The sequence below is a fragment of the Marmota flaviventris genome, chromosome 4 (assembly GCF_047511675.1).
Source record: "Marmota flaviventris isolate mMarFla1 chromosome 4, mMarFla1.hap1, whole genome shotgun sequence".
Lineage (NCBI taxonomy): Eukaryota > Metazoa > Chordata > Mammalia > Rodentia > Sciuridae > Marmota > Marmota flaviventris.
In genome coordinates this window covers 55369966-55385644 of record NC_092501.1, presented here as the reverse complement: position 1 = coordinate 55385644, position 15679 = coordinate 55369966, and the positions used below count along the sequence as shown (strand labels likewise).

The following is a 15679-nucleotide window of genomic DNA, read 5'->3' as shown; positions in this document are numbered from 1 at the left end:
GTAAGCAGGGAGATTCCTCAAAAGACTAGGTATGGAGCCACAATATGACCCACCTATTCTACCCCTTGGTATTTATCCAAAAGACCTAAAATCAGCATACTATGGTGATACATACGTACCAATGTTTATATTAGAGCAATTCACAATACTCAATTTAGAATCAGCCTAAGGGTCCATCAACTGATAAAGAAAATGTGGTATACATACACAATGGAGCTTTACTCAACCATACAGAAGAACAAAGCTATGTTATTCACTGGTATGTAGATGGAACTAGAGAATATCATGCTAAGTGAAGTAAGTCAGACTCAGAAAGTCAAGGGTCAGATGTTTTCTCTTATATGTGAAAGCTAGAGAGGGAGGCATCTCACAAAAATAGAAGGGAGACTAATAGAATAGAAGAAGGGGATTGAGTGGGGAGAAGAGGAGGGCAGAGAGAGGTACTGGGGAATAAAATTGACCAGAACATGCTATATCAATGTCTCCATGTACTACAGTGAACCCTACTTTTATGTATAGTTACAATGCACTACTTAGGAGGAGGAGGAGGAGGAGGAGGAGAGGGGGAAGTAATAGAGAAGGGAGTGAGGAAGAGGAGGAAGAAGAGGAGAAGGAAGAATAGAAGGGAAACCAGGAGAATAGGGGATGGGGATAGGAAACAGGAAAAGGAGAAGCAAGCAAAAGGTACTACAAAATGAAATTGATCAAATTATGTTATATGCATGTATGAATATGTCACAGTGAATTCTACTGTTATGTATAATTATAATGCACCAATAATAACCATTTTAAAATCTGGCAGTAGAGGATTACAATCATGAGAAAACTTATTATATTATCTGTCACACGATATGAAAAGTTTGAATAAATGCCTTTATTAACTAATATTAATTAAGTTGGAACATGGGTTATTCCTAGTTTAGTCAAAGTATTTTTTTTTAAGTTTAGTAATCCTAACCCTCCAGAGAACTGAAAAATTTAAAAATGTCATTCTGAAACATTCATATCCGAAGCTTCTATCTCCTGTTTATAAAAGGCTTTATAATTTATTTATGTATGGGCAAATATGTCTTCAGCTTCATTACTCTTCTCTTCGTTTATTATGGATAAGTTATTGTATGGTTGTGGGGGAAAGTTGTCTGCAGGGACTGAAAACTAAGGAGAAGAACCAGGACTGGGACACTAAGCCTTGGAGCTGTCTAATGAGCCCCTCTGCCTCCCACAGCTAGCTCTTCACAGCTCTGTGAAAGACTAATAAACTCAAGCCAACAAAAACAAAACACTCACAAATCTAAGTCAGTAAATAAAACCCTAGGGATATGCAGTTTGCTCCTGACCAGGACTAGAACACTTACTTTCTTTGCGAATTTCCTGGAGTGCAGCGGTAAGCTCTTCCTTTAAAACAGTGGCTTCCTGGGCAATCTTCTCTCCCTTGTCTAATAAATTCCAAGTTGCTTCCTCTACAGAAGCTAGGAGGACTCTGGCTCTTTTTGAACGTCCTTTTTTCCTGTTGGAAGGATTCTGGGGACAATTTACAAGTGTGGTAACCTGAAATTGGAAAAATACAAGTAACTCGTGAGACAATCTGTGAAAACAGCCTTGAGATATTATAACCTAAAAGAAAAGTATTTTATAGTACAGTGATTCATTCCTAGTACTCTGGGTACATTCCCAGACATCAAGTCATGGCACCTAAGGAGCATAATCACCTAAAGATACAATGGAAGAGAGAGCCATAGATATTGAATCTCTTCAATTTTACTATTGAAAGAATGCTTGAGATGACTGTGTGTATGTATGTGTGTGGTTTTAATTAAAAACTGCATCTAACCTCAGAAAACAGAATGAATCCACCATTTGACCCAGCTACCCCACTCCTCCATCCAAAGGACTTAAAATCAGCATACTACAGAGACACAGCCACACCAATGTTTAGAGCAGCTCAATTCACAATAGCTCAACTATGGAACCAACCTAGATGCCCTTCAACAGATAAACGGATGAAGAAAATATGGTATATATACACAATGGAATATTACTCAGTCTTAAAGAAGAATGAAATTATGGCATTTGCAGGTAAATAGATGGAACTAGATAATATCATGCTAAGTGAAATAAGCCAATCCCAAAAAAACAAAGGCTGAATGTCTTCTCTGATAAGTGGATGCTGATCCATACTGGGGTGGGGAGATGTGGAAGAATGAAGGAACTTTGATTTGTGTAGAGGGGAGTGAGGGGAAAGGTAGGGCTGTGGGGATGGGAAGGATAGTAGAAAGAGTCAGACATTATTACCCTATATACATGTATGATTAAATTAGGGGAGTGACTCTGAACCATGTAAAGCCTGAGGAATAAGAAGCTGTGCTCCATTTATGTACTGTATGCAAAATGCATTCTACTATAAAATTAATTAATTAATTTAAAAAGCTGCAACTGGAAAAAACAAAGTCTAGATAAAGCAGTCAAAAATAGGAAAAGCAAAAAATTGTCTCAAAATTATCAAATTTTATATATATATATATATATATATATATATATATATATATATATATATATATATCTTTGTAGCCAGCAACCTATATTGAGGGAATCAAAAATAATAATTAGGTAGGTATTAGACTGTTTAGGTTGAGAATAGAAATTATTGATATTGAATGAGAAGAACAGTCTGAAATATACAGAGCAGTGGTTACTTCAGAGTATAAAGCCCAAATCTCCATATGATCTTTCTTGCCCTTTGCAACCTCCCTAATCTCTCCCCTATACTCTCCCCTACCTTACTGGGCCTCTCCTACAGGTCCTACTCAAAGTACCCTATCAGGATGGCTTTCCTGAAAACCCCATTATCACCTTCTCACACTCTATCCCCTTACTCAATTTTGTTTCTCACAAAATGTTAGTCGGCTAGGTAGATAATGAGCATGGGAGACAAGGAAAAGAAATTTAGGCTCTGCCCTGGGTGACAACCAAATGGCCATTCTTATAGTCACAGTTCCCTGTCAATCTGGAGAAAATGGATTCGCTATACGCTGGAAATTTTTCCAATATGACTAAATTTGCGAAGGTGCACTAAGCCATGGGAGGAAATCACTGTAACTGCCACAAACACATAATTCATGAGAAGGGAGGTTCCCAGGGCAAATATAAAAACACACAATGTATCCTCTATTGAAGGCACTCCATTCCATGTCAGAGGTATACTTCTATTTCACTAATAAACCCTTCATGCTTTTTTAATTGTGTCTCTGAACTGAAATCTTTGTTTCAAGAATACAATAATTTTGTTACTCCATCCAGTAACAAAAACACTAACTAAGCCTGACATTTTTTGTTTATATGTTTATTATATAAACAAAATGTACTAAGAATGTAAATACAACAAATGTAATACTAAAAAATGTAAAATCCATGAAAACACAAAACATATTTTGTTCTCCAGCACTCAGAAAATGTATAAAGTAGGTGTTCAATAAATACAATACAATGGCTTAATGTACTGAGTAGTTAAAGGGAGGGACTTTTTAATGTCTATATTTTGAAATGCCTGAATGTGTTAATAATAAACTCGTATTGCTTATGTAAATTTATTTAAAATAAAAACAAATTCCTAACCACAAAAAATAAGTTTGTGAAGTGACTGATGTGTTAATTGCCTTGATTTAATCATTGTATAATGTATACATGTATCAAAACATTAAAGTGTATACCATAAATGTAAATGATTTTTATTTGTTAATTAAACCCTAATAAAGTTTTGAGAGAGAAGGAAATGAATCTTAACAAAAATAAGAACAAACTCATGATAAGAGCATTATTTGGAAATGAAAACTAAGCATCTGTATTTGAAAACAAAAACCTCAAACCAAATTACTTTATGTAAAATATCTATTCTTTCTATTTCTTAATTAAAATTTAGATCCTGATAGCAAGTTTTGGGTAAAATTTTTATATGCAAAGCTTAAAAATCTCCATCACAAAAGAAAGGGTAGGAAACTTGTATACAGTATCTAAATTAGAAGCCCTGAAATCAAGGTTCCAATAAGAAGTTAGTGAGATGATGGTTGTTAATTAGCTTGATTGAATCTTTGTACATTGTATGCATAGATCAAAAAACATTATTGTACCCCTTAAGTATACACAATTATTTGTCAATTAAAAATAAATTTAAAAAGAGGTTGGGAGGAAGTGACAGAGGGAGGGAGGGAGATTCCTACATCTCATCAAATAGCTGAAGCTATGATAATCAAGCACCACATCTTTAACAACAAACTATACAAAAGCCTTCATGTTCTGAAGCCCCTAAAAATTTTGCTTATTGTTTTTATGGAGCATTAGATGTATGTTTATTTAGCTATTTGGACCTATTGTTCAGCTAGGAATTAAGAACTTTTAAGCTATGGGGGAAATATGTACATAAACATTTTTGTCTGATCTCCTATTCACGTGCCCTTGTCCAAAGACCCTCTGTTGGCTTCAGTGTCCATTATTCCAGTGTTCATGACTCATAGTGAAATATCTTGTGGCAAGTTTTTGTTTCCTTGCTTATTCAATAAAAACAACCACATTATCTTATAAGACTATGTGAAAGTTAAATAAGGTAATGTGTCTTTTAAAATGCATGACATGACACAAATATTGGTTGGTATTTAGTGTGTATGTCCTAGTCTGTTCCCCACATGGATACATAGGTTATGATAATCTTTGTAAAAGGTATTCTCTGGGCCTAATCTTATCTTGCTCCTGGAGCCCCCTAAACAGAAAAAATTATGAGGGCAGATAACAAAGCACATTCTATATGCTTTACAAGCAGCTAAATAGGGTCATGGGTCTTCATTATGCCTTATATAAGGATGAAAATGAGCCTGATTTATTACATGGGCTTTCCCAAAGTCCAAACGGCAATTATCCCACTAATGTCACTCTAATTTACATAGCAAGAGTTAGAAGATATTTGTCTAGATTAAGACAAACTATAACACCTAGTTTAAAACTTTTGTTTAAAATGAAAAATAAGTATCATTGTCTGAAATGTTCCTCCTGAATGTATTTTAAGTGCCACAATCCATGATGCTTCCCACTGCACATTCCTCCTCTATTGTTTGGATCCTCCATGCACCAAATGTTTTCCACTGAATAGCCTGAGCTTTGAAATTAAAATGAGCATTCCAGAAATGCTTTGTTCCTTATAATAAATGCCAGAGAAGTAAGAAATGTGAAAAAAATATATATATATAAGAACATTCCGTTTCCATTTAAAAACAAATGCAATTGTAACTGTTAATTATTCACTTGTTTGAAACTTTATCTTCTTTTAAAATACTCCAATATATTCATTTAATATTGACTAAAGTTAAGTGACATTCTCAAAGAGTCATTTTATTTCAGAAAGTAAATATGACTTAGCAATTCTGTGGGAAAAAAGAAACGTGCACCTTTTTTTTCACCCCAACTCACCTAAGGAGTATAACCTACTCCCAACAGTGACTGTGACTCACTATAGCAGATGATTCTCACCAAGGAGGTGGGGTTGCGTATGTTATTTGAAAAGGTCTCCCATCTCTGAAGGAATACCAGCAACCAGTAAAATTAGCTTTCAAGTTATTCTGTAAAATAATTCCTGTTTCCTTATTTTCTTTTTTAGTACAAAGTCAGTTCTATTTTTATAAAGAACTTAAAACTTTTAGTTGGAACTTGCAGCAGAGATGATTCTAATATAGAATCCAAGCTTATGGTTAACTAACTTTACATTTTATCTCTGATACATACCCTTTCCATTTCCTCCCCCCCCCCTTTTTTTTTTTTTTTTTGAACTTAAAGTTCATTCTCATATGGGGGAAATCTCCAGGCTTGAAGATTTGGAGGAGTTAGGCTTGCTCACTTTTCTTTAGTCTGTAAATCTGTGCTGGGCTACAAAGACAAAACTTCATCAGAGATACAGGAAGGAATTCTCATTGAAATGGTCCTAAATTCAAGGTTTTAAGTAATAACAAAAAAAAGGAGAAACTCCTACATTATTAATTCTGCAAGTTTAAAATTCCATAAAACCAGATATATCTTAAATGGCAAATGATATTTATATGTTAAAATGTATGGAGTACAAAGAAAGCTTTTTGTAATCTTTCCTAATTCCGGTGGGTTACTCTAGATGCTCCAAAGATACAGACAATTAAATTGATATGCTTAGTGAACCAAGCCTTCAACTGACATTATATAGAGCCACGGTAGCACACAACAGGAACTTGCAGGATATGACATGAGATTGTTATTTACTTTCATTTGTTGCATCAGTGCAAGAATTGCTTTAGCATCTCAGCACTAGCTTTGTAGAAAGCTTTTAATGCCAACTTGTTAATGCATTTATATTCTACAACTATGTTTTTACCCAACCTAACTTTTTTCTTTTAATTCTACTATCATTGTGACATTTAAAGTCCATATTAACAGCTATCTTTTTTGTTTAAGAGCTAAAACACTTGGAATTTTAACCTTCTTCCAATAGCTCAGGGAGGCTTCAGGGCTGCTTTTGTTCCCTTGAGTTAATTTTAATTTATGGAATAAAATATAAAACATTTAAGCCATGTTAATTATTTAAAACTTCAACAGGGCTCTGAAAGAAATTAGAAGAGTAAAAAATAAAATTGTAGATAAGTAAAACCAGTGATCTGTCAAAGTAAAAAGTATATCATCCCATTCTGGGGAGAAGATGGGGATATCCATTCCTTAAGCCATTGATAATTGTACCTGTTCCTTACTTCCTATCCCAAGTAATCTTTACTAACAAAAGTACTGAGGAAAATCAAAGGATTGTGAGCCCAGCTATCCCCCAAAACTAACCACAATCTTCCTTTAGTTCATCTCAAGCCAATAACCATTTATTGAGTGCATACTGTATTCAAAATAATACCCAAAGCAGTTAGGAAATAAATGCAAGTAAGCTCCAGGATGATAATATGAAAAATACACAACTAGCTTCAATATAAAAGAATAATAACTACTTACAAAGAAATAAATACAAAGAAAGTGCTTGTGAATGCAAACACATATTCACAAGGATTAAGTAGACCTTCTAAAAAGAGCCCCCTAAAGACAAATGGTTTTCTAATAGGAGAGAAAGAAAGGAGGGTGAGCCAGGTGAAGGAAACCATGTACAAAGGAGCAGAGATGGAGATTATTTTTATCTAAAAAATTGCAGATAGTCAAGAGTGACAGACTATATGGTAAAAACAGGAGGAAAGCAGGTGAGAAACAGGCTAGGAAGTAAGTTTCAGCTTAAGTAAGAAAAGTTTTTAAAGCCAAGGAAATAGTTAATGTTTAATTCAATAGACACATTGAACATAGCATGCCCAAAGTAGAAGCTTTCCACCAACCCAACTGTTCTCCATCTGTATTTCTTACCTCAGGGGCTGGCATCTCTAGTCTGAGGCAGAAACTCAGAGGTCATCTGGGCTACTCCCTCTCTCTTATGCTCCTCTCCAAGTCCTTGTCATCCACGACATAGAAAATGGGATCTCAATCTCAGCCCTATCCAGCAGTCTATTGTAATAAAAATTGTGTCCAACAATTCTGTTCCCCATTGAATCTTCTATGAAGAGTTTTGGAAGAGGTATCATTGTTTCCACAACAGGTCCACACTCCACTAGCGGCATCTCTGATAAATACAAATCTGACATACCTGCATCATCAAATTAAAAACCTCCAATAGCCAGCTACCTGCTACCTACAAGTAAAATCCAAACTCCTTAGCATGGCTTATGAGAGAATTTATAATCTTGCTTCTGACTCAATTATCATTCACATCTTCCATTCATGTAGTTTGACCATAAATTACTTATTAGGCTCAGAACAGAAAAGGTTTGCAAGCTGGACATAAATGGTGCCTCCTCTCACAGCCACCTGGCATCGTTCATTATGGCATTATTTGTATTAACATAATGCTTCCCAGCTGTACCATGAACTCAATAAGGGTAGGGGCCACACTTAACTCATTCTGAAAACCCAGAGCTAGCATACTGGAAATAACAAATACATACACAGTAGTTGACTTATTGGGCAAAAATTAACAAAACCATAGATTTTAAAAGCCTTAAACCAAAGCCATAATGTTGAGTGGTTGATATAAGGTTACCAACAGAGCTGGTCATTAAACCAAAATTAAAATTTAATTTTAGTGATTGCACATGGTAGTTGTCATCAAAATGAATACCTTAAAGAAGGTTTGGGGTTTGTTGTTGTGATTGTTGATTGTTTGTCATTTCCCCTGTTGAGTATCATAGAAAAGCAAATTTTTGCAAATTCTGAATAAATAGATTATCATACATAGCTTATCTGGGATCTGATAAGTTTAAAATGATCCAGAATCAAGTATTTAGAGTTACTTGGTTCATTTTCAAACTATAAATAAAAAGAGCTGCTCTTTTTACTATTATCTTATTACTGATTTTCATTTTTTTCAATCCTTTTATTAGTTTACCATGGCTACATTTCAAAATACTGCAGACTGGAAGGTTAAACAACAGATATTTATTTTCCCACAATTCTAGAAGCCAGAAATCCAAGATCAAGATGTCAGCCTGGCCTGGTTTCTCCTGAGGCTTCTCCTTGGCTTGCAGATGGCCACTTTCTATGTTCTCACACATGTGCACATATTGCTGATGTCTCTCCCTGTATATCACAACCTCCTCTTTTTATAAGAACACCAGTCAAATTGGATTAAGGCCCACCCTGATGACTCATTTTAATTTTGTTAGCTCTAAATAGAGTCACATTCTGAAGTACTGGGAATAGGGCCTCCACATGTGAATTTGTAGGAAAGGAGACAATTCAGCCCATAACAATGGCATAAAAAGTATAAAACATGATTGCTTTCTCTATTTCTACAAGAAATGCCGTTGGGATTTTGATTGGCATTGCATTAAACCTATAGAGAACTTTTGGTAATATCGCCATTTTGATGATGTTAGTTCTGCCTATCCATGAACAGGGTATATTTTTCCATCTTCTAAGATCTTCTTCTATTTCTCTCTTTAGGGTTCTGTAGTTTTCATTGTATAAGTCTTTCACCTCTTTTGTTAGGTTGATTCCCAAGTATTTTATTTTTTTTGAAGATATTGTGAATGGAGTGGTTGTCCTCATTTCCATTTCAGAGGATTTGTCGCTGATATACAGGAATGCCTTTGATTTATGCGTGTTGATTTTATATCCTGCCACTTTGCTGAATTCATTTATTAGCTCTAATAGTTTCTTTGTAGACCCTTTTGGGTCTGCTAGGTATAGAATCATGTCATCTGCAAATAGTGATAATTTAAGTTCTTCTTTTCCTATTTTGATGCCTTTAATTTCTTTCGTCTGTCTAATTGCTCTGGCCAGTGTTTCGAGAACTATGTTGAACAGAAGTGGTGAGAGAGGGCATCCCTGTCTTGTTCCAGATTTTAGAGGGAATGCCTTCAATTTTTCTCCATTCAGAATGATGCTAGCCTGAGGCTTAGCATAGATTGCTTTTACAATATTGAGGTATGTTCCTGTTATCCCTAGTTTTTCTAGAGTTTTGAACATAAAGGGATGCTATACTTTGTCGAATGCTTTTTCCGCATCTATCGAGAAGACCCAGAATAGCAAAAACAATGCTAAGCAGGAAGTGTGAATCAGGCGGTATAGCGATACCAGACTTCAAACTATATTACAGAGCAATAGTAACAAAAACAGCATGGTACTGGTACCAAAACAGGCGGGTGGACCAATGGTACAGAATAGAGGACACAGAAACCAATCCACAAAACTACAACTATCTTATATTTGATAAAGGGTCTAAAAGCATGCAATGGAGGAAGGATAGCATCTTCAACAAATGGTGCTGGGAAAACTGGAAATCCATATGCAACAAAATGAAACTGAATCCCTTTCTCTCGCCATGCACAAAAGTTAATTCAAAATGGATCAAGGAGCTTGATATCAAATCAGAGACGCGCCGTCTGATAGAAGAAAAAGTTGGCTACGATCTACAGTCGGTGGGGTCGGGCTCCAAATTCCTCAATAGGACACCCATAGCACAAAAGTTAATAACTAGAATCAACAAATGGGACTTACTCAAACTAAAAAGTTTTTTCTCAGCAAAAGATACAATAAGAGAGGTAAATAGAGAGCCTACAACCTGGGAACAAATCTTTACTCCTCACACTTCAGATAGAGCCCTAATATCCAGAGTATACAAAGAGCTCAAAAAATTAGACAATAAGAGAACAAACAACCCAATCAACAAATGGGCCAAGGACCTGAACAGACACTTCTCAGAGGAGGACATACAGTCAATCAACAAGTACATGAAAAAATGCTCACCATCTCTAGCAGTCAGAGAAATGCAAATCAAAACCACCCTAAGATACCATCTCACTCCAGTTAGATTGGCAGCCATTATGAAGTCAAACAACAACAAGTGCTGGCGAGGATGTGGGGAAAAGGGTACACTTGTACATTGCTGGTGGGACTGCAAATTGGTGCAGCCAATTTGGAAAGCAGTATGGAGATTTCTTGGAAAGCTGGGAATGGAGCCACCATTTGACCCAGCTATTCCCCTTCTCGGTCTATTCCCTAAAGACCTAAAAAGAGCATGCTACAGGGACACTGCTACATCGATGTTCATAGCAGCACAATTCACAATAGCTAGACTGTGGAACCAACCTAGATGCCCTTCAATGGATGAAGGGATAAAAAAAATGTGGCATTTATACACAATGGAGTATTACTCTGCATTAAAAAATGACAAAATCATAGAATTTACAGGGAAATGGATGGCATTAGAGCAGATTATGCTAAGTGAAGCTAGCCAATCCCTAAAAAACAAATGTCAAATGTCTTCTTTGATATAAGGAGAGTAGCTAAGAACAGAGTAGGGTCGAAGAGCATGAGAAGAAGATTAACATTAAACAGGGATGAGAGGTGGGAGGGAAAGGGAGAGAGAAGGGAAAATGCATGGAAATGGAAGGAGACCCTCAGAGGTATACAAAAGTACATACAAGAGGAAGTGAGGGGAAGGGGAAAAATAATACAAGGGGGACAAACGAATGTCAGTAAAGGGGGCAGAGAGAGAAGAGGGGAGGGGAGGGGAGGGGAGGGGAGGGGAGGGGAGGGGGGATAGTAGAGGATAGGAAAGACAGCAGAATACAACAGACACTAGTATGGCAATATGTAAATCAATGGATGTGTAACTGATGTGATTCTGCAATCTGTATATGGGATAAAAATGGGAGCTCATAACCCACTTGAATCAAATTGTGAAATATGATATATCAAGAACTATGTAATGTTTTGAACAGCCAACAATAAAAAAAAAAAAAAAAAAACTACATGCAAAAAAAAAAAAAAAAAAGTATAAAACAACCATCACTTTTTTAATATATAATTTAGGGTTTTGTTTGTTTATTAGGTTAACTACTGTGGGTAACGTGACCTATTACTTTGAGCGATTAAGGAACATATAGAGTTCTCTCCAATAGTACCAGCCCTCTGTGTCATGCAGATGGTTCAACAAAGCAAAGAGATCTACATGCCAAACCCATAAACAATTCTCACTAAATGTTCTAAGCTAGGAAGTATACTTATTCCTGTATAAAACATAGAGTTAACACAACCAGGAAATGACCACATATTGAGACTAATATCAAATATTAGTTTCTTCAAGTTTTTACTTAATAACCTAACTCTCACAAACAAAAGCAGTTTTGAATTCCACCATTCATTTATTCAACAAATATTGTTAGTGCATCTATGCTGTGCAGAATAATATGGCAGTGGGCCTCATTCTACTTTGCAGAGACAAAGAATAAACAAATCATTAGTAAGTGTATAACACAACAGGTATTGGTAAATGCTTTGAAGACAGGAAAGAACGGTGAAGGATTAGAGAGTGAAGGGGAAGAGCTAATTAAGATTTGGTATCAGGGAATATCTAACAAGGTAAAAAAAAAAAAAAGACCCAAGGAAATAGTGGAGGAAGACATTTGAATATCTGGGGCAAAACATCCAAAACAGGAGAAATATCAAGTTCAAAGGCTCAAAACAGGAGCTTGATTGGTGATTCCAGAAACAGAAGGAAAGCCAATGGTCCTGAGCCTAAGAGAAGAAAGGCTGGTATGGAGACATCAAATCATGCAGGCCTTACAAATCCCTGCTAACACTCTCCAGTCTAAAAATTGGAAGCTACTGAAGGGTTTAGAATAGCAAAGTAACATAGTCTGACCTAAAATTTTAAAGAATCATTCTGGATGCTCTGTGGAAAATAGACTAGGGAAAGAGGTCTAAGGAATGGAAGAAGAGAAAGCAGTTAGAAGACCCACTGTAATAGTCCAAGTGGAGACCACACTGGCTTATTCTATACAGCAATAATGGAATTGCCAAAAATCGTCAAAATTTGAGTATTCTTGGGCTGGGGTTGTGGCTCAGTGGTAGAGCGATCGCCTTGCACTTGCGAGACCTGGGTTTGGTCCTAGCACCATATAAAAATAAATAAGTGAAATAAAGGTATTTTGTCCAACTACAACTAAAAAATAAATATTTTAAAAAATAAAAATAAAAAAATTGAGTATTCTAAAGCAAGTCAACAGGGTTTGCTGAGAGATTAGATATGGATTATGAAAAAAATATATGACATTAGAATGACTATATGGCATATCACCTGAGCAGCAGAGTAAATGGAGGTAATATTTACTTAGATAAGTAAATTAAGGACAGTGAGGATAAAAGGAAATCAAGAGTAGTATTAGGCATGTTTGGTTTGCCTATTAGAGACACTATACAGTTTTAGAGTTGAGAGGGGTGAGGGCTAAAGATATATTTCTTATTGCTTACATTTTCATTTTAATTATTCATGTATCAGGAGTTTTCCTGATCTTACAAAAATCTTAAAGAGTACTATTTTTAAAAATAAGAAATTGGATGAAATCTCTAAAAACTAAGTATAGCTAGAGAAGTTACCAAACTGAGCTTTGAGACACCCCAACATTTAGAGACAATATTTCTCCAAAAACTCAACTCTTAACCTTTAATCCTAGAATATTTGGCTTTTTTCATTTCAAATGTAACTATTATTTAGAAAAGATTCCTGTTTTATACAGAATATACAATTCAAAGACAAATTTGGTTTTTAAAACTATAATGTTAACCATATAGTCTATCTTAATAGATTTTCCAAAAATGAGGAGGAAAAACTATCAAATTAAGCAAAGTAAGGAGAAATTATATGCATGCTGGTATTTATATCTAAATCAAGCACTAACCATTCTGGTAAATCAACAATCAATAGTTTATAGACTAAAAATAGTACTTTATACAATACAAAAGCCTGCATTTGCTTCTATTTTTTGACTGATGTACTTATTAAATAGTCACTAGAAAAGTGAGGAGAAAATGACTCGATAGAATAGCTTCTTGGGTAATCTGACTCTTTGTCTTGTCTTGCTATCTTCGATCTCAGTTGTTTGCTTTAATTTAATGTATTTTCTGTAATAAGATACATTTTTTACTTTTTATTTATTAATCTATATTGCATTTCAAACTGTGGTGTAAAAATAATAGAACTCAAGAAGGACTATACAAAATAAAGGACAGTTTTCATTAAAAAAAAAAGTTTATAGAAGAATACTGATTCAAAGAAGTACCAAATAAGGAGAAAACAAAGGACAATCTTTTTTCCATCAATAATCACTGAGTGCTTGAAGGAAACAAATTAAGAAGTGGGAAATCCAATCAAATAAATGATGACACTAATAAAGAATGTGTTGACAGATGTAGTTTGGGTATGTTTGTATGATCCTTTGGTTTATCTAGCCAGAATCCTGATTTCAGCAGCAACTGATGATAAAATATGAGTATGACCCCCTAATTCTGTGTTTCATCTTTGTGTGTTAGTCATTGATAACCCTGTCAATCATGAAATTGAATAATAATGCCAATGTGCTTTACCAACACAAACTTATGGAGCTCTTTCTACATTTCAATTCCACTATCTGTTGCCAGATTCTTTTTTTTAATCTACCTTAAACTATGAGATTTATTCTGTTTTGTTCTCTTCTAACATGAAACTCCGTTTTATTGAAGATGTCCAGAAAACATAAAACATGCATGTATATAATTACTTTCAACTCAAATATGAATAAGAAATATAATAGGGCTGGGGTTGTGGCTCAGCAGTAGAGTGCTCGCCTCGCACATGCGAGGCCCTGGGTTCGATCCTCAGTACCACATAAAAATAAATAAACAAAATAAAGGTATTGTGTACAACTAAAAAATAAATATTTAAAAAAAAGAGAGATATAATAAATGTCGAGCAAGAAAGTCCACAGGAGGGCTGGGATTGTGGCTCAGTGGGAGAGCGCTTGCTTAGTATGCGTGAGGCACTGGGTTCAATTCTCAGCACCACATAAAAAATAAAAATAAAAATAAAGGTCCATTGAGAACTAAAATAAAAAGTAAAGAAAAAAAAAGAAAGTTCACAGGAGATAGTGATTAGATTTGTAGGACTCTTGAATTTACAACCATAAATGTGATCTGAATGTAGTCTGTGAATTAAATGCTAATGCTCATTGTGTCCCACCTCTAAGTCAACAAAACCATTTTGTCTGATTTTCGTATAAAAATTAAATGTCATCAATTTTTAATCTCATTGGCTATCACTTGACCTTTAATGCCTGAAATTCCCTTCTTTGATATTACCATAGTCTCTGAATTCTAAAATACCAGCAATTATAACAAATAACATCAATTTAACCACTTCTTTTCAGAATGTAAGTACAGATAATATGTTGTCAACAATGAACATCCCATAACCAAGGTTGGGCCAAAATATCTTCTCCTATAGTTTGAATGTCCCCTACAAAATTTGTGTTGAAATCTAATTGCCTTTCTAAGACTGATTAGAGGAGGAACTTTTAATAAGTGATTAGGTTATGATAGCTGAGCAGATATGGGTTAGTAATAAAAGGAAGGAGTTCAGTCCCCTTTCTCCCTCTGGCTTTCTCTCTCTTCCCATGTGACAACACAGCAAGAAGACCCTCATCAGATGTGAGCCCTCAGTTGTGGATTTCTCAGCCTCTCATACCATAAATCAAACAAACTTCTATTATTCATAATTTTCCCAGTCTGTGGTATTCTGTTATAGCAGCAGAAAACAGACACCTATTATCCCAAAGACAGAAAGAACAAAGATCATGTTGTAGTTTTGAAGCTGCTTTCTTGGTCTTAAGCAAAAAAAAAAAGAAAGGGAAGGAAGGAAGGAAGGAAGGAAGGAAAGTCATTTTATAAATCCTTTGGCTCTCATTTAGCAAAAGCTAGATCTGATAGTGTAGATCACAGAGTTTTATGAAAAAGAAGGTCTAGTCAGATATGAAAAAGAATGGAAGAAGCTAACCCCAAAGGACTAATGGAAGAAGGGGCTCATGGGTAACAGAGATAGGTAAGATAAATGACTTTCTCTTCTCTAGATTTCACACAGAATAGGAACTGCAGTAGTTCCTAATTAACACAGTTATTTGAGAAACACTGAAATCAAGGGACTTTGATTCCATTTATCTTTGAGATTGTAAGAAGAAATAGCTTCATAAGCTGCCTTATACAAACTTTGGGATGGCCACAGTGTAATCTTGGCATCACAGTGTAAATAGATAGAGCAAGTACAGCTTAGCATTCCTAT

The 15679-nt window shown here is 35.2% G+C and overlaps 1 protein-coding gene across 2 annotated transcripts in view; it reads right to left on the bottom strand.

Annotated features, from left to right (window-relative positions):
- Positions 1-15679, bottom strand: part of Ctnna3 (catenin alpha 3) — a 1728170-nt gene that overhangs the window by 1639637 nt on the left and 72854 nt on the right. For both annotated transcript variants that reach the window (XM_027931212.2, XM_027931213.2), the window contains exon 3: positions 1356-1548. In XM_027931212.2, the coding sequence (XP_027787013.2) occupies positions 1356-1548 (193 nt within the window). The remainder of the gene's footprint in view (positions 1-1355; positions 1549-15679) is intronic.